At 40.4% G+C, this 24,330-nt stretch overlaps 1 protein-coding gene across 6 annotated transcripts in view; it reads left to right on the top strand.

Moving 5' to 3' along the window:
* The window catches only part of MYBPC1 (myosin binding protein C1), an 87,626-nt gene that overhangs the window by 62,395 nt on the left and 901 nt on the right, over positions 1-24,330 (top strand). For 2 of the 6 annotated variants that reach the window (XM_053582977.1, XM_053582974.1), the window contains 10 exons: positions 164-352; positions 1,299-1,433; positions 4,565-4,618; positions 5,549-5,716; positions 8,124-8,212; positions 10,831-11,026; positions 13,154-13,293; positions 16,469-16,628; positions 17,305-17,441; positions 20,139-20,325. In XM_053582977.1, the coding sequence (XP_053438952.1) occupies positions 164-352; positions 1,299-1,433; positions 4,565-4,618; positions 5,549-5,716; positions 8,124-8,212; positions 10,831-11,026; positions 13,154-13,293; positions 16,469-16,628; positions 17,305-17,441; positions 20,139-20,325 (1,455 nt within the window). Of the gene's footprint in view, positions 1-163; positions 353-1,298; positions 1,434-4,564; positions 4,619-5,548; positions 5,717-8,123; positions 8,213-10,830; positions 11,027-13,153; positions 13,294-16,468; positions 16,629-17,304; positions 17,442-20,138; positions 20,326-21,993; positions 22,053-23,795; positions 23,839-24,330 lie in introns of all 6 variants that reach the window. The other 4 variants (XM_053582975.1, XM_053582978.1, XM_053582979.1 and 1 more) reach the window with 4 other exon arrangements.

The raw sequence follows: 24,330 nt of genomic DNA, 5'->3' as shown, positions 1-24,330 counted from the left end.
CTGTAATCTTTCTCAAACTGGTGCAATAAGGGGTGTTGAAAAACACCTATGAGTCACTTAGAGTGCTGGGAAAATACAAGATCTTTAAGGACTTGTAATGTCAGACAAAGTTCAATTTCAGAGACCAGGGACAAAGCTCAGTTTTCATTTTGTGCACCTGTAGGATACTTTATCGAAAGGAAAAAGAAACAAAGCTCCAGGTGGATGAGGCTGAATTTTGAACTCTGCAAAGAAACAACTTTTGAGCCGAAGAAGATGATTGAAGGCGTGGCCTACGAGGTCCGCATCTTTGCAGTCAATGCGGTCGGTGTCTCTAAGCCCAGTATGCCCTCCAAACCTTTTGTTCCTTTGGGTGAGTCAAGAGAGATGCGTCTTTGTCATTGCCCCAGACTAGGACTGCTTTCCTCTGACCTCTAACTGGAACAGGCAGGCCTGGAGGCTTCTTAGAGCAGTGGATGAAGCAGGAGTTTGGAAGTGGTTGGGGTAATATTTGTGCTTCTGAAGGTATAGCTAAGCATCTAGGTGTAAACATTACAACTAAAACAAATGGAGATCAGTTCTTCATTTCTGAAGGATAGCATTAAAAAAAAAATTCTGAGACCAGTTCAATAAACCACACTTGGAAACTAGTCCCTTTGCTTTACAATCACATCTTAAACATTCTCTATTAAACCAAAAGTTCAGTGAAGGCAGAGAAACAGAAGATGAGATATCTCCAATATTTTATGGTAGTGAGGTACTTTTTACTTTTCTTTTTTGGAATATAAAACTATACGTTTATTCTATATTAGAGAAAGAGAAGTGGGGGGAGAGAGATGAGAATGAGAGAGAGAAGAAAGCAGAGAACAGGGAGTGAAAGAAGGGAAGATGGGAGGGAAGGAAAAAAGGAGCAAGAAAATGGTGTGGCATCCCAAAGAAAGAAAGGAAGAATGCAAACCTATTTTTTTTTTCAATAGAAAGATTTAGTGCAAGAGTTTGTACTTCAAAATTAGAGTTATAGGAAATTTACTCCAGCTCATTAGATTCTGAACTTTAGCCTCTTCAACTTCCTTGGGTTTCCCAGCCTCCCACATAACCTCCCAAATTGTAGGAAATGCCTGGGAGCATTTCCAAAATTCTCGGGTTGATCGGATCTTTTTCTTGAACACAACCATACCCACAGAGTCCTCATTGAATTTTATTAAGATGTGGGGCTCTGTGTCTATTTTTATTTGCAACCCAGTTCCTTTTGTCATAGTTCCTGTGCTGTAACTCTATAGTTAATCTTTTCTTCTTTTTCTGTCTCTTTCATCTTTAAGCTGTAACCAGCCCTCCTACTCTTCTGACTGTTGACTCTGTCACCGATACAACTGTCACCATGAAGTGGCGGCCCCCAGACCAGATTGGTGCAGCAGGTTTAGATGGCTATGTGCTAGAGTATTGCTTTGAAGGAAGTAAGTACAACTAGTAGATAAAATGAGTACTGTCATCAATAGGTGAGATAGGCCCCCCTTTCTTTCATCTCTTTTTCTTGGGACCTTATCTCCACCCTACTGCAAACAAGATGAAGCCAAATTTCATCATTCTGAGATACATAAAAATTTAGTCCCTCTTCAGTACTTGATGCTACTAAATTGGAATCTGAAAAATATCCTGACTAGGCTTCCATATTGGACAACAACATTGAACTAAGACATAGAAGGAAAGGGCTCTGACAGAAATTCAGGGACCACCACTTCTTGAATTGGTGGAATTGAATTGTAAAGAAAATTGAATTGAAAAGAAAAGTCTAGTTAGGATGAAGTCAACTGGATATTCTAATTATGGGTATAAAAAGAGACTACATATGTGACTATCTGGTGATCATTTCCTGCCTTATTAAGGGAAAATAAAATGAAGAAGAAGAATTAAAAGCAACTCTTAGTTTTAAGAGTTTTAAATAAAATAGCATTAGATCCCAGATGATGTAAGAAGTAGGTTCAACATGTAGCAGTCACCTATCTCAGGCTTGGATACATGAAAATTCAATCATTTAAATTTAGGAGAGGAAGAGAAGCAAGGCCAAAAATATCACTGATAGAAATACTTGAAGAAAAAAATGACGTGAGAAAATATGGGCCAGAGTGTACCTATAAACAAAAACAAAAAACTTAAAATTCACCAAAAGCCTCTGTGTGTTTCTTAGTTTCCTATTTTCCATGACTAGAAGGAGCTGACATTTGAAAATGGTTGAATAAAACTGCCCCTGCTCTGGACCCAGGCTCTAATCTAGATTATGGTAGGTAAACAATAGCAAGGAAGCTTGTTCATATGCCACAATCTGTAGCCCAAGACATAACCTCCCAGAAAACTCTTTGGACCCTAAAGTTTAGCATGGAACCTCCAAGTGAGGGAAGGAAATTACAGAGCATGTTTGGGAAATCAGGAATGCAAATACGCCTCCCCCAGATGAAAACCACCATGGAGAAGAAACATCTAGTGAAGAGGAAACTACTAAAAAGAAATCCCAGACCTCTGGAATGGAGCAGCCATGGGAAAGATCATTGCCTGTCTGGAGAGAAGAGCAAAGGGGGGGAATCCTGGTGTTGCTGAATTCCTTTTACACAACTCCACTCGTGAAATATTATGCTTGATTTTTTCCAGGCTTTAAAAAACCTCTAACCCAAACTAGTAGAAACAGTATAAGAAAGTTCCCAGTGTTAACCCAGCAAGGGAGGGGGGTGGTATCACTAACGTAATTCTTGATCACTGCAGAATAGACTTTATTCCTATTCCATTTCTCCCCCTATTTAAAAAATATCACTCTGTTTTTTATGATGCCCCACCAGCAGAATTTCCCAATCTTATCTATATGTCACTGGCTGCTGAACACAGACCTTTTGTGTATGTATGAAACAGAGCAAATTCTTTACTCTTTTCTTTCTGATAGGTTTAAAAAGTAAGAAGATACAGCAAAATGATAGATGGCTGTCATTTTGATGTTACCCACCTTAGATAAAATACAATGAAGTGTATTTTACAGAACTTTGTGTGTGGTCTGTGTAGATACATATGTATATGTATGTATACATATGTATATGTACACAGTCATGATCATGTACATATTTTGTCACATAACATTTTGGAATCAGCTTTCTATGGAAGTTCTCTCATAACGTGTATATCTTCTTGTAGTCTTTTCTTATTTTCTTTATGTGGCTGCCTATTTTCTTCATTCTCTTTTAATGGCTGCTGTCCTCCAGACTAATTTTCTGTAGTGTTTGATGCTTTTAGACGTGTCAGGTTTTATTCTGTAAGAGACTTCTTTCTTTTATAAGATTGTGTGTTGTTTTGGACTCTCGTTTTGGTTTTGGGGTTTTGGGGTTTTTTGATGCCTGCAGCGTTTGACTCTTCTTTGTTTTCTTCCTCCACTCTAGTTCTTTCTTTCTTTTCTTAAAAACTCTCCTCATGTTCTCAAATAACTTACATTTTCCTTCCCCGTCCTCAGGGACACCGTTTTCTTTGTCTTTGTTTCCCTCCATTAACGTGGTTCCGATGGGAAGAGATGAGCCATTTTTGTGTTCCCCTCTGATCTTATTTCGTCTTGTTTTCTCTTAAAACTTTCTCTTTCTCTAGTTCTTCACTCTTTTGTACATGTTTTCTCAGCATCCTATTTTCATGTTCTCGTCAACTGTCTCTTGACTATGCAAACAACAATATTATAGGTCCCGCACAGACCATTTGCTTAATGATGTACCTGTCCTTCAAAGTCATTGGTAATTTTTATCATCCGCATATCCTCCCAGCTGCCAGGATATTATGTCTTTCTGCCTCTTCTCTGGATATTCCTGGTAGGGAACAAGAGAGAGGCAAAGATTCCAAGGGGCCAGAAGTCCTGTCCTTACTCCCCTGCTCCTCTCCTGACAATAAGAAAATCATCATCCCAAACTAGTGGAGTATGCCCAGGACCACCCTGTGAGCCATGCCTGAAGGGCCCCAGAAAGGCTCAATTTGTTTTCTTGTCACAGATTCATTGTCATGGGAACCAAGGCTGCCTCCTGAGTGGCTGGGGCAGCCGCCATTTTCCCACTCAGAACCTGAGCCCTGGTAAGAGAGGGCTGGCCTTATCCCAGACTCTGATGAGGGAGCCCCACCGTGGAAGCACGGTGTCCCCTGGGCACCTGAGAGGCCCTCTCGAGCTACAGTGGCAGGGATAGAAACAAAGAGAGACTGTTAGACTGTGCGCTGCTCCCTGTGGATCCCAGGACCCACACACCTCCATTTTCCTCAGGATCTTGCTTTGTTCTGTCTCTTCTTCTCACAGCTGGAGGTGCCCAGCCTCCCTTCTCCTCCCCTTCTCTTTTCTTTTCCCTTCTCTTCTCTGTGGCAGGTGCCTCAGGACCGAAACCACAGTCTGTGCAAAGCAGGCCGTGCCTCTCCTGAGGAACCCCTCTAACACATTTGGACTCTTCTCTCACTGCTCTGAAGACAAATTTCTTTGCACACTTTGCATACTTTACTAACAGAGAATGCTGACTGCTGATACGATATTCTTCTGGTGTGAAAGTGGGTGTCTTTAATTAATTTTAATGACGGATTCTCAAAGGTACATCAGCAAATCAGTCTGATGAAAATGGGGAGGCTGCGTATGATCTACCAGGTAAAGTATTCTGTGAAGCTCTCCAACTTTCTTACTATATTATAACGTTTCTGGAATGTTCCATGACCAAGCATGAAGTATATGAAGTATGCCTACCACACACACACACAAAAGCCCTGAGATCTTGTGGGAGGGGGCAACAGTGACTTAATGATGTGGGACCAAGCCGCCTTTTGTCATGTGAGCATAATACATTCTAACATTTAGAAATTGAAATATTTGTAAGTGTTGGCTGCTGAGTTTAAATTCTCTTAATATTGTAGAAAGAGCTAACAAAAGCTAAAAGGTAAAATTTTTAAAAAGTAGATTTTTGATTGAGGGGATAGAATTTTACCACCTCCTTGTGAGGTATCAGCTTGTGAGCTGTGCTTCATTTTGGTGGATATAAGCTTCTTTTCTTTCTTCATGGATGTGAATGAATATGATCAGATTTTTCTCATAGGAATATCTCACAACAACGAACCAGCTGAGGTAAAACAGACAGACTATGTCACTGTCAAGGTCAATGTCTCTCATTCATAAAAAAATCACTTTCCTGTTTTTGTGAACTTCAGTGTATATAGCTGGCTATATATCATGATTACATCAATCATTATAAAACCAAATTGGGATAAAACTGCTGCAGAATTCTTGGGGACTGTTTCTATTATTCAGGATACTGTAGGCCTGAATGACAGGCTTTTCAGAAACAGTGGCGTCTGATAGCTTATTCTCCCCATTGTTTTATGTTAGCCATTTGAGGCCATTTTTCATTTAAATATAACAGAAATGCTCACCTGGGTCGTAGGGGTACAGACCAAAGTCGTGATTACTCCCAATTTAATTATGGGTAAAATACTAATTAGGAGCTGACTCTAACAGCATGATTTCTGTCACCAAACACTGTTCCTCCCCCTTTTCTTTCTTTTTTTTTTTTTAAATGCACTTTAGCTGACAACTGGATAGTTGCAAACACAGAACTGATTGACAAGACGAAGTTCACTATCACTGGACTACCGATGGATTCAAAGATCTTCGTGCGCGTGAAGGCTATCAACGCGGCGGGCGCCAGCGAGCCCAAATACTACTCGCAGCCCATTCTCGTGAGGGAAATCATAGGTAGGTGGCAAGGCTTTCAAAATTTAACTTCCATTTTAATTGCCTTTTATTTTTTTTAAACCCCTCTCTCTCTTAAAATCTCCTATTTTGTTGTAATTCCTCTGATGTTTTATTAATGCTTCCTGAGATGTAGAAATTCACCAGTTCTCTTCAGGCAGTGAGCGAGGTCACCTTCATTATAACTTGGTACTCTGAGAACCAAGCAGTTAACCTCATAAATTCTTTGCCTAGACCAATGTCCAGAGAAGTTTTTCCTAGGTTTTCTTCTAGCATTTTTATAGTTTGGGATCTTATATTAAAATCTTTAGTCCATGTTGAGTTTTGTATATGATGAGAGATAAGGGTAGAGTTTCATTCTGAATATGGCCATCCAATTTCCCCAGCACCATTTATTGAAGAGGGTATCTTTTTCCCAATGTATGTTCTCATTGGCTTTGTCAAAGATCAGTTAATAATAACTGTGAAAGATCAGTGGCTTTATCACTGAATTCTGTAAATATTACAGCTGCTCCAGCTGGGGGGCCAACTCACACTGGAGAGAGTGTGTGTGTTATGCACGCGTGGGGTACAATGTGTTGATTTTTTTTATACAATCTGTCGTGGTTAGATCAAACCAATCAACATAGCTTCCACCTCATTTACTTGATTATTGTGCTAAGACATGATTGTGCTATTATGTTCTACACTTGACAGATTTGACTTGTATCCTTGTCACATGCTCCATAAGTGTGGTTCTGCCTTTTACCCTCCCTCTGTTAGCTGTGTAACTTTGGATAAGAGCCTCAGTTTCTGCATCTGCAAAACAGAAATCATAATAATACCTAATATATCAAGAGATTATGAAAATTGAATAAATGAATCCATGTTGCTTAACAGAATGCTTGCCATATAATAAGCCCTCAGTATATTCTAGCTTTTATCATTATCATGTTTTGATTTGATGTGGGACCTTATTGGGTCTTTGTGTCCTTATGTAGAGTTAGGGACATAGAGCATCTCCCGATTCCCTTCCAACCATAACATTCAGTTATCATCATCACCATCATCATCATCATCTCCTAAAGGTTGCTGGGCACTTACTCTTCTCAACCATTATTCTAAATGTTTTACGTGGACGATTTCATTTGATCCTCACAGTGATTCTATGAAGGAGAACTAGGTGTGTTTCTATCATCTCCATTTTACAGAAGAGGAGAGCGAGACCAGATCTACTAAGTGTCTGATCTGAGACTCAAAGCCAGATCTCTGGCTGTGCTCGGTCGGTATGTTTCCCCCAGAGCACGGAGCCTCGCCCCAGGCTCTCATCCTGGCTGTGTCATGGAACGTCCTGTGCTCCAGTTTCCTTATCATGAAGTAAAAAGTAGGAGTTCCTACCTCCTACAGTGGCTCTGAGGTTGGAATTCTTCATGTAAATAACACCTTTTGCCCATTGTCTGTCACATATGAAGCATCCCTGTGAGCCTTTGACCTCCTGCTCCTGATAGGTTTGCAGCAAAATGTTCTGGTATCTCCAAGGTGGTTAATGAGTATTAATACTCAAAGGACCAGGGCTTCCTTCCCCTGGTGTACTTCACCCCAGTCACACAAGGACAAAAAGTCACTATCAGACTCCAACAGGCAGCTACCAGCTCATGTGGTCCCCATAGATCTTTTGTGTAATGATTGCTGGAAAATATACTTGCTGTTAATAACTGCAAGAAATGGGCAGTGCCCAAAAAGTCACTATCAGACTCCAACAGGCAGCTACCAGCTCATGTGGTCCCCATAGATCTTTTGTGTAATGATTGCTGGAAAATATACTTGCTGTTAATAACTGCAAGAAATGGGCAGTGCCATAGGGCAGTCCCTATGGTTCAGTGGGTAAGGCGCTGGCCCCATATACTGAGGGTGGCGGGTTCGCACCCAGCCCCAGCCAAACTGCAACAAAAAAAAAATAGCCGGGCGTTGTGGCAGACACCTGTAGTCCCAGCTACTCGGGAGGCTGAGGCAAGAGAATCTGCTAAGCCCAGGAGTTGGAGGTTGCTGTGAGCTGTGTGATGCCACAGCTCTCTACTGAGGGCGATAAAGTGAGACTCTGTCTCTACAAAAAAAAAACTGCAAGAAATATGTATAAGGCCCTAAGAAAAATTTAATGTTTTCCCTATAAAGTTACTTTACAGGGAAACAGTAAAAATGCAAAGTTGCAATAAGGCGATGAGGGATGAATGTTCCTAAGTGAAACTATTAAACCATCTCTGCTTGAAGAAAACATTTTGAACCCAAGTTACCGCATGTAACGTTAGTGGCGCATCTAAGATTTTATTGCAGAGACATGATGACCACAGGATATGCCAGTGAGCATCCTGCCCAAGGCTATTTCTAGATCACTATGCTGATTGCAAAATGATGCTATTTTACTCTCACTCAGAGAATCCCAAGATCCGTATCCCGAGGCACCTGAAGCAAACCTACATCCGCAGAGTTGGAGAAGCCGTCAATCTGGTTATACCGTTCCAGGTAATAACTCAGGGGTTGCTCATTTTCTCTTCCAGGGCCAGGCTTCCTGGGTACAAGGAGGTGCTGTAGCACTTCAGTTTATCGTGATTCAGGGTTTTCTCAGAGGGACAGTAGGCAAATCATGGAAGAGATTTGGGGGATGATTTAACATCTCCTGCTATAGAAGTAGAGGAGTCTATAGAACTGTCACAGGTTTTCTTTCTGCATGAGACAAATGAGACACAGCCTTGCCTGAAACTCAAGAACCACAGTGGGGCAAGGAAGAAAAACATCAAGATGCCAAATGAAGAAATGCCGGAAGATTCTTTCAGTCCTATAAATCCATAAAACTGACCGTTTTAAGAGAAGAGCTTGGTGTAACATTCAGGAAAACAACACATGCTTAGTTCCTGTGATGACCCCAAACCAAACAAAATCCCGATAAGAAGGAAAACTGAAATTGAAATTATGATGCCACTAACTATTCCAAGTGGACATTGTTAAATCATTGCTCCAGCAAGAGAATCTGTTGTTTGCAAGATTAACCAGGTTTCACTCACAGTAATCAGGTCAGTTTTGATCTCGTACATGTGTGCACGCGCGCGCACACGCACAGTCTACTCACATGAGTCCTTTGCTACATCTACACGGAGCCGTTCACTGGAACTTCCTGCGATGATAGAAACGTTTCAGTGTTCTGTACATGTGCTGTCCAGTATGGTCATCACCAAGCAACTGTGACTACTGAGCCCTTGAAACGTGCGACTAGGAACTAGTGCAACTGAATACATACATGTTAGATTTTCCTTGACTTTCATTAATTTCCATTATTAGTTGAAATAGCCACCTATAGCTTGTGACTATCCTATCAGCATGGCCTTAAAATCAGAATTTATGTCGGCACACATTCGAACACTCATACACCTACACATGAGAACTCACACATTTCTCAAGGACGGAGCCGTCCCCGGGCGCCAGACCTGTGAGCTCCCTGTGCCCATGCTCTTTCTTCTCCCAGACCCACTGACAGAAGCTGAGCATACAGCCCCCCAAGACCTGGGAACCAGAATTAGCAGTGATGGCTGGAATGGTGCAGAGGCTAGAGGGCAAACTGAGCAGACCCCGGGCAGGGCTGGGGCCGGGTCCCCAGTGCCTGGCTTGTCGCCACTGCTGGTTTGAGTGCGAGAAGTGGGAAGAACCTTGCCACGGCACCTGCACGGTGGCTTCTGGTCACATACTTCCTGGCCGCCTTTCTGATTTCCATGCATCGTGTGTACAAAATGCTCAATGCCTCTTCTTAGGCTGGGGCCCCGAGTGCTGTGAGGATGGCCGGAACTGGCTGTCCCTTCAGCTTGGTCTTCATGGGATCCTGGATTTGAGCAGAGCTGTGTGCATGTGTGTGTGTGTGTGTGTGTGTGTCCGCGCATAGGTGAGTATCATGTTTGCATATTTGCATAACCTCTTAGGCTTTCAAACACTTTCTCATTTGATCCTCAGAAACACCCTGTGAGACAGGGAAGAGCAGATTTCCTCAACCCCCCCAGTAGTAGAGAAGGGAAGAAACTGACATAGAGGTTCAGTAATTTGCTGAGGTCGCACAACAGTAAACGATGGGGCCAGCAGCAGAGTCACGGCCTCCCTGACACTTCATCCACTGCGCTCCTCCGCTCCACGTGTTACTGAAGAGCCTGTTTTCTCCCCAGTAGCTGACAGCTAGTTGTGCATTTAAGGAAATAAGAGAATGATACTGTCCTCAGCTTCCCTGTGCAAGACAGAGCACACCCACCCATTCTTCAGGCTCTGTGGGCATCAGGTGTGCGGCTGGCTCCACAGCCCCCCTCTTGCCCTAGCCACAAGCTACGTCCGAAGCGTTCTTCCTGTCTGTAAGGGTGAGCTCAGGAATTCTAGGAAGTTCCTTTGTAGCTGAAACTCACGCCCTAAATGAGATGACCATTTCTTAAAATCTACTCTTTGAGAATAGTTCTGGCAGCTAGAGAGAGCAGAGAGAATTCCCGACACATTGAAAATGAGCAGCTCAGTATAGTGAAATCCTCATCATTAACATTTAGATGATATTAATAAAATACTTTGGTAGTGATGGAAGCTGTCTCGGGACTGTCTTTATAGCCATCCTATGAAATTGGTACTGCTGTTGTTCCTGTTTTACAGATTGGGAAACCACGGCACAGAGAGTTTAAGTAATTTTCCCAAGGCCACACAGCTATTAAGTGGTCAGAAACCAAATATAGATTCCAGGGTCCCAGAGTCTGTGCTGTTAACCACTCTACTGCATTCTGTGGGCTTTGGAGCCCTGAGCCTGGCTGGAGATATGGTTCCACTGCTTACTTAGTGGCAAGGCCTCAGGCAAATCATTTAACTCCTCTATCCAAAAAAAGAAAAAGCTGATACCTTTATCTGAAGATTAAGGGAATAATTAACATCATATTCCTAAGGTAGGGCTTTGCACACAGCATGCACTCAGCAGGCAGAGCTCCTTCTGTCACTGTCCCCAAGACTAGAAGGACAGTGTTTGCCAACCTTGCCTAGAATGGGTTAAGGCCTATTGTTCCTGTAATGCTGCAAATATATCTGGAGACAATGTGATTTGTCTTGTGTACTTCTTTTGTCTTTCTTATTAGGGAAAACCAAGACCAGAATTAACTTGGAAGAAGGATGGTGCTGAAATTGATAAGAATCAAATAAACATTCGCAACTCTGAGACAGACACGATCATATTTATCAGGAAAGCAGAGAGAAGCCACTCTGGGAAATACGACCTGGAGGTCAAAGTGGACAAATACGTGGACAGTGCATCCATCGACATCCAGATCGTGGGTAGGTTTGGAGGAAAGAACCAGAACATTCTGTCAGGAAGTGTGGGGAATTATTGTCCTTGTTGTTAAGGAGACAGTAGGAATTTTTGTTAGACTGGCTCTATCTAAAATTCTTTTTTCATATTTGCTTTTTATTATTTATTTAATTTTTTTTTAATTTGAGACAGCTTCCTTCTTTCACCCAGGGTAGAGTGCCGTGGTGTCACAGCTCACAGCAACCTCAAACTCTTAGGCTCAAGTGATCCTCTCGCCTCAGCCTCCTGTGTAGCTGGGACTACAGGAACCTGCCACAATGCTTGGCTAGTTTTTCTGTTCTTAGTAGAGACAGGATCTCACTCTTTCTTAGGCTGGTCTCAAACTTCAAAGCTCAGGCAACCCACCTGTTTTGGCCTTCCAGAAAGCTAGGATTACAGGTGTAAGCCACCACACCCTGCCTTAGATTTGTTGTTGTTGTTTATTTTCACATATGCATGTGTTCATTAGGCTTCCACTTTTTGCCTTCACAAAATAAAAGGCTTAAACTTCAACAACAATAACAATGTTTAAGATAGGGACCAGAAACAAAATCCTCGCAAAGAACGAACGAAGACAAAGACATTCAGAAAAGAAATCAGACGATTGCTGCAACGAAGTATTAAGCAATAATAATAATAGTAATGCAAAGAAAGTAACATTCACATCGTCAAACAAGAGTATGTCTATTATAGAATGCTTTGACTCTGAGGTTCAGTATGGAGTCATCAATTAACTACTTCTTATTATTTTTTCCCCAAAGTATCAAAGAATAGACAACTAATATTTATAAATAAAGATAAAAGATAATTTCAAAAAATAGATCATGCCAAATCTTATAGACAATAGAAAAAGAAGAAATACTTCAAAATCATTCTACTTAATCTGGATACACCTGATTGTTGTTGTTTTTTAAATGGATCAATTTGTAAGATTTGTTACCATTTCAAAATAAATTTCCACTGCCTAATAAGACTAATCCTGGAAGTTTGGGGACGCATGTTCAAGAAAATTAATGTACTATATGTACTTTTTAGTGAATTTCATTAGTACTGCTTCACAACCCAGCTCTCCTTTATTCTTAGTTTCTCTGCTCCCTAATGATAAGACTATTCCCCACATTAGATTCTTGCATTAAAAAACACTATAGATTATAGGTCCACGTTTCTTACTATACCTAAAATGTACTAACAATAAAGTTTTAATGGAGAATGGAGAATTTTTAGTAAATGTAAGGAAGAGGTCCCTAAACAAAGTTTAACAGTTAAACACTAACTTGGTTGTTCCTGTAGAGCTAGTTAGACATACCTGACCAAAGAATAAGTGTCTCGGTGCCTGTGGCTCAAGCTGCTAAGGCACCAACCACATACACCTGAGCTGGCGGGTTCGAATCCAGCCCGGACCCGCCAAACAGCAATGATGGCTGCAACCAAAAAATAGCTGGGTGTTGTGGCGGGCGCCTGTAGTTTCAGCTACTTGGGAGGTGGAGGCAGGAGAATTACTTGAGTCCAGGAGTTGGAGGTTACTGTGAGTGTGATGCTACAGTACTCTACCCAGGGTGACAGCTTGAGACTCTGTCTCAAAAAACAAAAAAGAATAAACAATATGAGTTCTTCCTTCTGCCCAGAGTTAGAAGAATAGGGTAGAGGATCCTTCATGGATGGAGCCCTCTTGCTTGAACTATTTTTATAACTTTTGCAATGTCAAGAAATAAATTTAAGAGCAGAGCTAGGAGAAGCCTTTTTTCCTGATCATTTTTATTATTTTACTTCAGTAAATTTGCTGAAACTTGAGGTTCTCTAACTAAAGGGGCAACTTCCTGTGGCAAGCCTCCCCTGGGGTCATTCCCTTTCAAGTAAGCAATCTTTCCCCACTGGCTGAACCCTTCTGATTTTATTAAGTTGAAAGGTATGCTGAGGCTATTCTGTGCCCTTGGATCTGGCCCGGCTTCATTCTAAGGGAAGGCACAGGGTGTCAGAAACTCCTGTGGTAGAGTCCGGAGGAGCACTGCTTTCTGTAACACAAGGAAGGACATTTTTAAATGTCCTCATGTAACAAGGTATATAGATTGGGAGGGAGAGTGACTTCACAGTGACTCCATGAATTCATCCACTAGATCGTCCGGGTCCACCCCAAGTGGTGAAGATTGATGACGTCTGGGGAGAGAATGTCGCTCTGTCATGGACACCACCCAGGGATGACGGAAATGCTGCCATCACAGGGTACACCATCCAGAAGGCTGACAAGAAGAGCATGGTAAGGTCCGCTGTCCTCTGGTTCATTAGCAGCAAAACCACATTTCATCAGCGGTAGAGGGGGTGGCCCCGGGTCCTCCTTGGTGAAAGCCCACAGGGCAGGAGCCAAGTGACATGGCAAAGTGGAAAAGGCAGGGCCCATAGAGCCACAGAGTTAGACCTGGATCCCAGCATTGCCACCAGAGACCACAAGTCACTTCACTTCTTTGAACTCCACCTTCCTCATCTATAAAATAAGGCCACAAACACCTGCCTTGCCTGGTTATTAGAAAGCTAAAATGATATGAAACAGCTATTGCAGTACTCAATAGAATCCAATACACTCATTCATTCAACAAATATTTAGTCATTTAGTCATTCTAGATTCTGACTCAAATTAAAACCATGCAACTTTCTCCTTGTGCAATAAATGTTGGATAGTATATATTTATGTGTGTGTGTTTTTTTTTTTTTTTTTGAAAGACAGATGCCAGGGGCAGCACTTGTGGCTCAAAGGTGTAGGGTCCTGGCCTCATATGCCAGAGGTGGTGGGTTCAAACCCAGCCCCGGCCAAAAAAAAAACTGCAAAAAAAAATTAAAAAGACAGATGCCAGTTAGAAAAGGGTTACAGGATGTGAAAAAGTCCTGTGGAGGTAAAGAACTTAATGTATTCAAGAAACAACCTAGTTGAAGTGTGAATTATTATAACCTGTGTTTTACAGATGAGGAAACTGAGGCTCAGACAGGTTCAATGACTTGCTGGAGATCAGCAGACTTTAAATGCCAAGGTCTGAACAGAACCCATTCACTACTGTCCTACCTGCAAAGTCATTTTTCATGCTCACAGAAAGAGTGAAACGTACTGAATGAGATGATAGGAAACCTTTGGGCATTTACACTAGTAGGTCTCAGTAAGGATTTATCCCAGGAAATTACATCAGATTCATAGAAGAAGCGGAGAGGATTGGAATGGGCAGTCTAAGTAAGGAAGACGTTTCAAGCCACCTTTTCCCACAGACTATTTTTTTCTTTTTTTTTTGAGACAGAGTCTCAAGCTGTTGCCCTGCGTAGAGTGCTATGGCATCACGGCTCACAGCAACCTCTAATTTTTGGGCTTAAGCGATTCTTTTGCCTCAGCCTCCCAAGTAGCTGGGACTACAGGTGCCCGCCACAATGCCTGGCTATTTTTTTGTTGGTGTTAATTAGATGGCCTGGGCTGGGTTTGAACCCAGCACCCCCAGTGTATGTGGTTGGCACCATAACCACTGTGCCACAGGCACCGAGCCCCACAAACTATTTTTAGCACACTTTTTTATTTTTCCTGAGTGTGTGACAAAATAAGATTTGACATTTAAAGTGATGTCTTTCCTGGAAACCCGGACAATTTAGAACTAGACGGACGAATGATGCTGCAAGGGAAGGATCTGAGGGCTCTGTAGTAACAAGGGCTCTTTTTTGGAGCTTGGGCCCAATTCTGGCAGTGAATCCAACAGCATCATGGTTCCTATAGAGGCCCCTGCAGGCAACCCTTTTTCCCCCCATCAAAATTGCTCAGTATTTGTCTTTTTAGACATCTAGTCTACCCCATGTGGGCCAAGACTTCTCTGCTGCTTCACGTGGCCCCTGCCCCAGCCCTCCACCCTGGTTTCTGTTGCCTTTCAGCAGGAGCAGAGGCAGAGACCAGAAGATGAGCACTTGCTGGTGCTCTTCCCAGGGGCCACCAAGCCAGTGTCAGTAGAACTCCAGATGCTGCTCCACACTCAAATCTCCATGGTTACGAGCCATTCAGACCATCCACAAACACCATTTTCATTATGTGCACCAGAACATTCCATTTTTATTTCTCTATTTGTTGAGTACTAGCTACTGAATCAAAATATTTAAAAGCTCCTGCTCTTGGAGCACTCACAGTCCAGGAAAAAACAAAACAAAACAAAACACAAAACTAAAGAACTCAATATAATAAATGTTAAACTAAAAGTTTGCGTAAATTCCTCCAGGAATAAAGGAAAGCATAGTGACATTTGTCTGGTATTGTTAAAATACCCAAAATTCATAGACAATGATGGTCCCTGAAATTTCCAAGGAAAATACTTTTTAAAATAAAGTGTCTTTTTGTCAAAGGATGTATTTTCTTCATTAATGGTACTGAAAAAGGGTGGTGCTGTGTGGGTTTCTACTGGTTGCAACTAGAAAACTTTGAAACTGCTGTTATTTCTTAGGAAAAGACTAGAAAAAAATGTTAATGTCCTCTTAACTTCTCATTCATTCATTAAATATTCAATATCATTGATTTTGTGCCCAGAACCTGCTATGTGCAAGGTAATGAAATAGGCGCTGGGAATACAACAGGTGAGAAGAAAATTCGGGCTTTGTATCGTGGTGTGTCCATTCCAGTGGGGGCAAGTAGGCAGTAAACAAGTAAAATAGTAAATGTAAGTTAAGGTAGCAAATGCTGGAGGAAAAAATTAGGCAGGTTGGGTTGATATCATGTGACCAAAGCCGTGAAGACAAGATGGTAGCAGGGAAACAGGTAGCGAGGAGATGAGCAAATACTTGGAAGGGCCTGAGTTAATAGTATTAAGCAAATTTATCTTCATCTCTTCCTCATAATAAGTTGTCACTAAAATCCTATAATTATACTTTTTTCTACAACAGCTGGATAGACAGGGAGGTAGGTAGATGGGTAGATACATAGGTGACGGACATTGGTTATGAAGAAAATATACAGGTAGATGACATCCAGGATATCTGAATGTAATGTGTGAATGAATTAAATTACATAGTCGAATATAAATAAATCATAAAGTGTTAAGCAAATGAAATGTACATTGTTATTACTCTCAATATAAAAATTAGTGCCTTTGGCCACACAAGCGAAAAACTCAATTCAATGCAAGTTAGGGGGAGGGGGGAGAGAGGGAAGGAGTGTCTCCCACCTAATGAGCACAATGTAAGGGTGCATGGCACCCCTCCTGGGTGCAGGTCACAACTACAACAGGTACTTTACCTAACGAATGCACACACTGTAACCTAATCGCTTGTACCCTCATATTAGTCTGAAAATAAAAAACAAACAAAGCAAACTAGTGGGGTTTTTTTCTCTTTATTTATGAAGCATCCCTGTTGTTTATTCTAACCAACAGTTGGAAGAGTTGTGTATCGTTAGGTCAAATTATATATTTTTTTCTTCTTAGGAATGGTTCACCGTCATTGAGCATTATCACCGAACCAATGCCACCATCACTGAACTGGTCATAGGGAATGAATATTATTTCCGGATCTTTGCTGAAAACATGTGCGGCCTCAGTGAGGATGCAACGATGACTAAAGAGAGTGCCGTGATTGCCAAGGATGGTGAGTGGGGAGTAGACTGACGTTTGGAAACTTTGATTGACAGTGACTAGACAGAGGAAGACCGAAAGAAGAAAAGATGTGGTGAGAGGGAATAAGAAAATGGTAAATGCACATTGTAAAACTATGGTAACAATGTTCATGTAAAATTTTAATTTTACAGATACAAGTTCTTAAGTGTAATTTTATTATTATTGCTTTTTTTTTTCAAATATAGCTTTAATTCATTTCAACTTCTAGGCAGTGGATCTATAAATGGCTAAAATCACAGGGTTGGGAAAAAACACTTACAGTTTCTGTTACTTTTATTCTTGGACCCGCTCTGCAGTGAAAGGGGAGACTGGACTCTGTACTTATCATTTCCTTTCATCATAAATCATTCTCCTCCTTAAAGCCAGTCCTTCTGAATTTCACATTAGAATAAATTTCTGTTCAGAATATTCAGAAAAACACCAAAGTCTTCTCAATTTGTTTTAGTTTCAGATGACCACGCTGGCTTTCGGTCCTAGGCTGTACATTTGTCCCCCTCAGAATATATCCTATGTGGCGTTCACTCATGTTTTTACATGTTTTCCAAACTCAGGAAAGTTTTAATCATTAGTAAAGCATGCCAAGAGTAATATATCGTCAGGCCAATTTTCATATTTTTAACATATTTTTCATGGTTTTTTTTTTAAAGGTAAAGTCTACAAAAATCCGGTGTATGAAGACTTTGATTTTACTGAGGCACCCATGTTTACCCAGCCTTTGGTTAACACCTATGCAATAGCTGGTTACAATGCCACTCTGAACTGCAGTGTGAGAGGAAACCCTAAGGTACCATGCTCTTCCATCACATCGGTTGAATTTAAATTTTTATATTTTCTATGTTACAATTGTAAGTAATTTTATAAATGGACCTTCCAGCTGCTATTTGTATATTTCCAAGATAGGGGGAGTGGAGGATGTTGGTGTTGGTGGACAATTAGGTACTCTATTCAAATGTAGTACTAAAATATGCTTATATAGGAGAACCTCTGTTAGGTTGACCACCCAAAGGACTGTAACAAACTGGTCCACATACAGAGGTGGTCAACACAAGGAAGCAGACCTGCCATATTGGTACATACATGTGGTGCATGTCCAGTCTATGAAAATTAGGTCCATCTGAAGAGGTGGTCCGTGTGGGGATGTGGTCAACTATGGAGGTTCCACTCTTATTTGTTTACTAAGGAATACCATCTAAAGAAAAATAAAACTACCGATTTTAAAAAGAACTGCGAGGTAAAGGGAGGAAAGTAATGTTGATTCATTGACAGTTCTGTGGGAAATTAAATAACAATTATACTATAATGGAAGACAGAATAAAAAATGTGCTTTGATAAGGGCACACAGAGGGCTAAGAAGGGAGATACCACATCTAATTGAAGAGATTTGGAAAGGCTTTAAGGTTTCTTGTTTGCACTTGAAAAAAACTGAATTAATGAATGTTGCCCATGGAGATCTATGTCCCCAAGAGGCACTGAGGAAAAACGCCATGAATTTGGAGGTATTTTTCCTGTGTATACCTTGAACAGAAATAGGGACGTCAACAGAAGGAGCTAGACTGAGAATGGGAGGAAGACACTGAATGAATGTTTAATTGGAAGTGATGTTGGTACATCCACGGGGGAAAGGGGCCGAAAAGCCATCATACAAAGAGATTTGTCTCAAGCAGCTTAGGAGAAAGGTCAGGGCTGTTGCTCTCGGTTTGGGGTCCCAGACGTGCAGGTGCTGCATTCTAGCCCTTGCCAAAGCTCTAGAAAGGAATATCATTGAGGAAAGAGAGTTGAGGGTGAAATGCCAAGGACCAAGGCGTGAGTCTCAGTGCATGATCCCAAGTGGAGTGTATAAAAGAGACAGAAAAGGCATCCTCTAATAGAAGGACTGGCAGAGAGAGAATGTGGAGAGTGTGTATTTACAAAAGAACAAACGAAAGGGGAAGACGATATGAGAAGGGAGTGGAAGGTCAATGCTATCGAGTGTAGTTCAGAGGTCCGGGAGAATGGAGTCCCCTTCCCGGGCGATTGGGTCATTACTGATCTTCCGCTCTCTGGCTGGAGTAGATCCATTGCCACTGGATGATGAATACAGATGTCAGAGGGGAGATTAGTGGTGAGACATATGCAGCTCCCAAGGAATTAGAAAAGAATATCAGGAAAAGGGGGGTGGAGAAAATCAGATGGTCATGATACCTTATGGGGATTTTCTGAAGAATGCCCAGCAAATATACACTCTCTAGGATGAGTTAACATTTGGAGCTGTAGATTAAATTTTTTATTAGAAAATATTTAATTGGTGAATAAGGACTGGCTCACACCTGTAAACCTCGCACTCTGGGAGGCTGAGGAGGGAGGATCTCTTGAGCTCAGGAGTTCAAGACTACCCTGATCAAGAGCAAGACTCCATCTCTACTAAAAATAGAAAAAGTGAGCTGGGTGTTGTGGCAGTAGCCTATGGTCCCAGCTACTTGGGAGGCTGAGGCAGGAGGATAACTTGAGTCCAGGTGTTTGCGGTTGCTGTGAGCTAGGCTGACCCTGTTACTGAAATTTCTCTGCTGGGTCCTTGACTTCAGGAAAACAAAGAATGAATTCACGGACCACCACAAGTAAGCAACAGGATAGATTTTATTGACAGATAAGAGAGAAAACAAAGCCTCCAGCACATCGGAGTGGGTCCCATGTGGGTTGCTGTGTTGGGCTTTCTGTCTAGGGGGTTATATGCAGCTAGATTCTCTTTCCTTGCTTGTGTGAGGGTTTGAGGAGATAGAATGTATGTCTAAAATATGTCACAACCATTGGTGCTAGAGGCCTATGGACAGAAGTTAATTTTCAAACTGCCATTGTGTAAGAATGTGGTCTCATTTAGGGTGATTCCACTCCTCCTGAGGAGTGGCAGCTTAGATGGAACATTGATCAAACTCATGTATGAGGATGCTTAGTCCTAGAGAACGGGGTCCATGTCCAGCCCAGGGTGAAAGGGACCTGCATCAACGCCATGGCCATCTAGCCTGGGACAAGAGAGTGCGACTCTGTCTCAAAAAAAAAAAAAAAGAAAGAAAAGAAAAGATTGTATACATTCAAGGTATACAATGAGATCATTTGAGATCTGTATACACTGTATAATGATTATCACAATCAAATTAATACACCTATTTCCACCCATGCTGTTCAGTAGATGCCCAGAACTTTATTTTATGAGTCAAGATTGCTCCTATGTCGATCAAATTGAAATGCAACTGAATCCATTTGGGAGATTGCCCTAGAACAATTCTTTGAACAAACCTGGCTTTCTTCTTCAGAACTACCCATTTGCTTTTTTGCCAAGCACTAAGTAGAATTCAGTTTGAGAGGAAGGGGGCTCAAGCTGCTGGCTATTCTTAGTCATGCTTTCTTGTTAAGCTCTGCTTTAGAATCCTGTCACTGGCTGGATAGTCTATTAGTAAGCTAGGTACAGACATGTTTTGACCTCACTTTTCTTCAATCTTCACTTCAGCCTAAAATAACCTGGATGAAAAACAAAGTTGCCATTGTGGATGACCCAAGATACAGGATGTTCAGCAACCAGGGGGTCTGTACTCTGGAGATTCGCAAGCCCAGCCCCTATGATGGGGGCACTTACTGCTGCAAAGCCGTCAATGACCTTGGGACAGTGGAGATAGAATGCAAACTGGAGGTGAAAGGTATGATAGCCAAGATCTCATATATGGACTAAAGTTAAAGAAAATCCTTTGTTTACTATGCTTAATGCAAAATCCAAATCGTTTGCCAAAATGCTGTAATTGGTGCAGGTGGGTGAGGGTGGGGGCCCGAGAAGCAGGAGGGAAGACATTTTTACATTCTGAGTTCATTCTGTCTGTTGAAGCTCACTTGGTTGTTTAAGTCAACTTATTTTTATATTTTGTGATTTTTGTTAAGGGATATTAATTTTAGTGGAACGCTACTATGTGTACAGATGGCAAGAATGAATAAAGTGTAGGGGCTATCACTGTGGTGACAGAATCCATCTATAAATAGAAGCTTAGTGAAAAACTTCATCTAGTGAGACTGCAATGGAGGAATTCACATTATTTTTAATTAGTTTACTATTTTGTGAAATTTCTTATATTTATATAGGTAAGTTTGCTAATTAAGTGTCTGATATTACCCCTGTGGAATATAGCATGTGCATAGTAAAACTAGGTTTTAAAAAAATCTCTAATTAGAGAATTTTTATTTACAGGTATACATTACCTTTATACCAGTTTTCAAAAGTGTGTCGCCTAATGTAAACCAAGAAAACGCATAAGGATTTATGTGGCAGCAAAGTCTCAGCATAGGCTGCTGTCTTAATCAATTTTCATGTTAATTGATTACATCAGCCTACTGAACCTACTTTGGGACACAATGAAAGCCCCTTCAAACAAAGAATCACCACTCTGACCCTTTGTGACTTGATCCTAGTGTGTTTTCTTTCATTCTTAACTATTATATTGTTATTCTGTGATAACCAAAGTCTTTATTTTTTCTATTCACCATTCTGTAATGAAGAAATTATGGCCTGAAAGTCAGAAAGAGGACTTTGTGAATATCTCTTTTAGAAAATCATAGTAAATGTTTGGGGATATTTATGTTTTTCAGAAAAGAATCTTTTAGTCCTAAATCTAGTATAAGTATGGTAGAGAAACTTCTTGAACAAGATAATTTCCTTTATAACTTTTTAAAGCAGTATTCTTTCTCTTCAGATTCATAATTAAAAAGCAAAAATGTATTTTTTCACAAATATAAGCATATAAAATTCTTAGAAAATTTAAAACATTGTTCTTGAGGTAGTCCTTATAAATGTAAACATTTTAAACTGCTTTATTAGCTTTAAATGATGAATAAGATCATGGTTGCAAATCATCTGGTTTCTAAATTACTAGCCTTATTAGTTCCAAGATATTCTTGATATTTCAACATCCCCCAAAAACAAAAAAATAAAACCAGTGCTATCTATTCATGCTTTGAAAATAACTGAATGTTCTTAATGATTTAAAATGATGCTTTCATAAATTGCTCGATATTTGGGGCAACAAATAAAGTTATGCATATACGCAATATAGTCTTTATAGTAATTGTATAGCAAATTGTATAGCAATTGAATTTAATATTAAGAGTACTGTATTCTAGTATTCTACAAGTTCAAGGTAAGGCATCAACTGTGATATACTGATATAAGCTCTTGGTCCTAAATGTAAAGCTGAAATTGTTCATCATCAGATTGTTATCTGATAATAGGTAACTTGAATCAAGTTAAGCTGTGAAAGAAAAAAGGTAAGAATGTCAACTGAGAATAAATAAATACCGGTACAAATATTCTAATTCTGCAGTGATATATCAAGGACTAAATACCCCTGGACAACCAGTCTTCCCGAAGGGGCAGCAACAGGTTTAAAAAGTTCCTATCTCACTGGATATTTATATTTTCCTGTTCCATTCCTCTTACATGAAAATGCACTTTGCATGTAAAGTTGACTTTCTCATTTGCTTTTAATTGTATTTCTTAGCAGTTCATGGCATACAGTGTTTATGCCATGAACAAGGAAGGCCAAATTATTCAAGGATATTAAGTAATGCAGAAACTAAGTTTTGTCAGCAGACTAAGTACTGTACCATATGTCCCCATAAGTAAAGCCAGAAAGCTTCATTTTAAGGTGATCTTATTTTATATAATGACTATGGCAACTTGGGAATCAATAATATTTCTTTAATATATTCTTTTCTTCTTCTTCTTTTTTTTAATTAAGACAGAATCTCACTTTGTCGCCCTGGGTAGAGTGCTATGGCGTCACAGCTCACAGCAACCTCAAACTCTTGGCCTCAAGTGATTCTCTTGCATCAGCCTCCCCAATAGCTGGACTACAGGCACCCACCACAACACTTAGCTATTTTTTAGAGACAGGGTCTTGCTCTTGCTCAGGCTGGTCTTGAACTCGTGAGCTCAAGCAATCCACCCACCTAAGCCTCCCAGAGTGCTAGGATGACAGGCCATGAGCCACTGCTCCCCACCTAAAGTGTTCATTTTTTAAATGTAGAAAGATATGTTCTTCCTTTAAAATAGAGTTTACAGCTTCCTTAGATTCATGATGAAATTCAGAGAACTGAATATTTTAAACTTGCTAAATTATAAAAAAAGGTGTTCTGGGCATTTTTGATTGGAGGGAGGCGTCAATCGATCTGACATTTGAAAACATCCATATTTAAGATGTTCCGATTACAAATTTACCAGTAGAATATCGGTAACTCATTTTTTTTTAACTGGATGTTTGGATATTTTTATGGGGACCCAAATTATTTCATATGTTTGTGGACTTAAAAGGAGAGAAAATCCTAGGCCCCACTGCAAAATATTATTAAGCAACAAATAAGGACTGTCATAGATGTAGGAGTCACCCCCACACCCCAACTTGGGGGAGCAAATGAAGAGTTCCTTGGGCTGAGTAGGTGCCCTGATGTAAACTCTAAGGCGTAGAGCTATGCCTGAGTTTACAGTATTTGCTTTCTGAATTTCCGGAGACAATGTCAGCTTTCAAAAGAGGAAGAAAATAAGGAGGATTCTTGCTTTTAAAGTTTTATAGACTATATGACGTATTGTAGCTTTATAGCCTAAGTTTCAGCCCTTATGGATTTTTTTAGGTCAGTCATATATATTCACTTCAGAATATAATGTTATAGAATACACTAGTCTAATATTTATACTTGATAATTTTGCCTTTTAGAATTTCAACATATATATATGTGCACTAACACTTTGTCATTGTCAATGTTTTTCTTTTGTTGAAAAACACAATATATATATGTTGTAGGGTTTTGTTTTTTAAGCTAATGGTTTGGAAGCTCTTATCATAAATATTCACGATTCAATCAGATTGGCTTTGCCACCAATTCAGGCAAAGTAGTTGTGCCTATTAATAAATGTTTTACATATTAATGATCTTTTTGAAGTGACTGGATCCCCGCCCTTCATTTCATGTGCTTTTATTTTCCTCCATCTTTCACAAGACTAAGGATTAATGACATCACCTCACCATAATCGTGACAATAATTTCATCCAACAAATACTCAACTTTGGTGTTAGCACTTCATTAATGCTTACAACTTCTCTCTCTCTCTCTTTCTCTCTTCCCCTTAGTTGTAGCACAGTAAGGATGTTTGAATGTATATTGTCACCCAAGGTAAGCTTTCATATGGTTGCTGGCATATGAAGCTTATGACTGTCATAAGCCATCCCAAGCCTGTGGAGTATGGCATGATTTTCATTACATAATCCAATGAAAATAGACTCTTTAAGACTAACTTTGTAGTTTTCATCTGTATTTCAGTATCTTGAAATTAACAGCCAGTACTTATCCCAGCAATCTCCTGTTGACATGAATGCATGACTCAAAGCATTTAATGTAGATGAAAATGAGTGATACCCAAGCATTCTGGATTCTTTGCATCAAGGAATGGACATGTAGATAAATGGCATCATTTCTACCAATATGTGACTTGAGTTGTTTTTTTTTTTTATCTAAGGAGAATGATTTTCTCAAATTTGCATTGAAGGAGTTTTAAGAATGCTTAAATGGCATGCCTTTTGTCTGAACGTGAATTTAGTAGCAAGTAGTGAAAGTGCTTCACTGAAGGAAGTGCTTTCATGGGCTCACTCTTGAAGGGTACTTTTC

The sequence above is a fragment of the Nycticebus coucang genome, chromosome 3 (assembly GCF_027406575.1).
Source record: "Nycticebus coucang isolate mNycCou1 chromosome 3, mNycCou1.pri, whole genome shotgun sequence".
Lineage (NCBI taxonomy): Eukaryota > Metazoa > Chordata > Mammalia > Primates > Lorisidae > Nycticebus > Nycticebus coucang.
The sequence above is the reverse complement of the archived record's forward strand: the minus strand, read 5'-3'. Positions and strand labels throughout refer to the sequence as shown.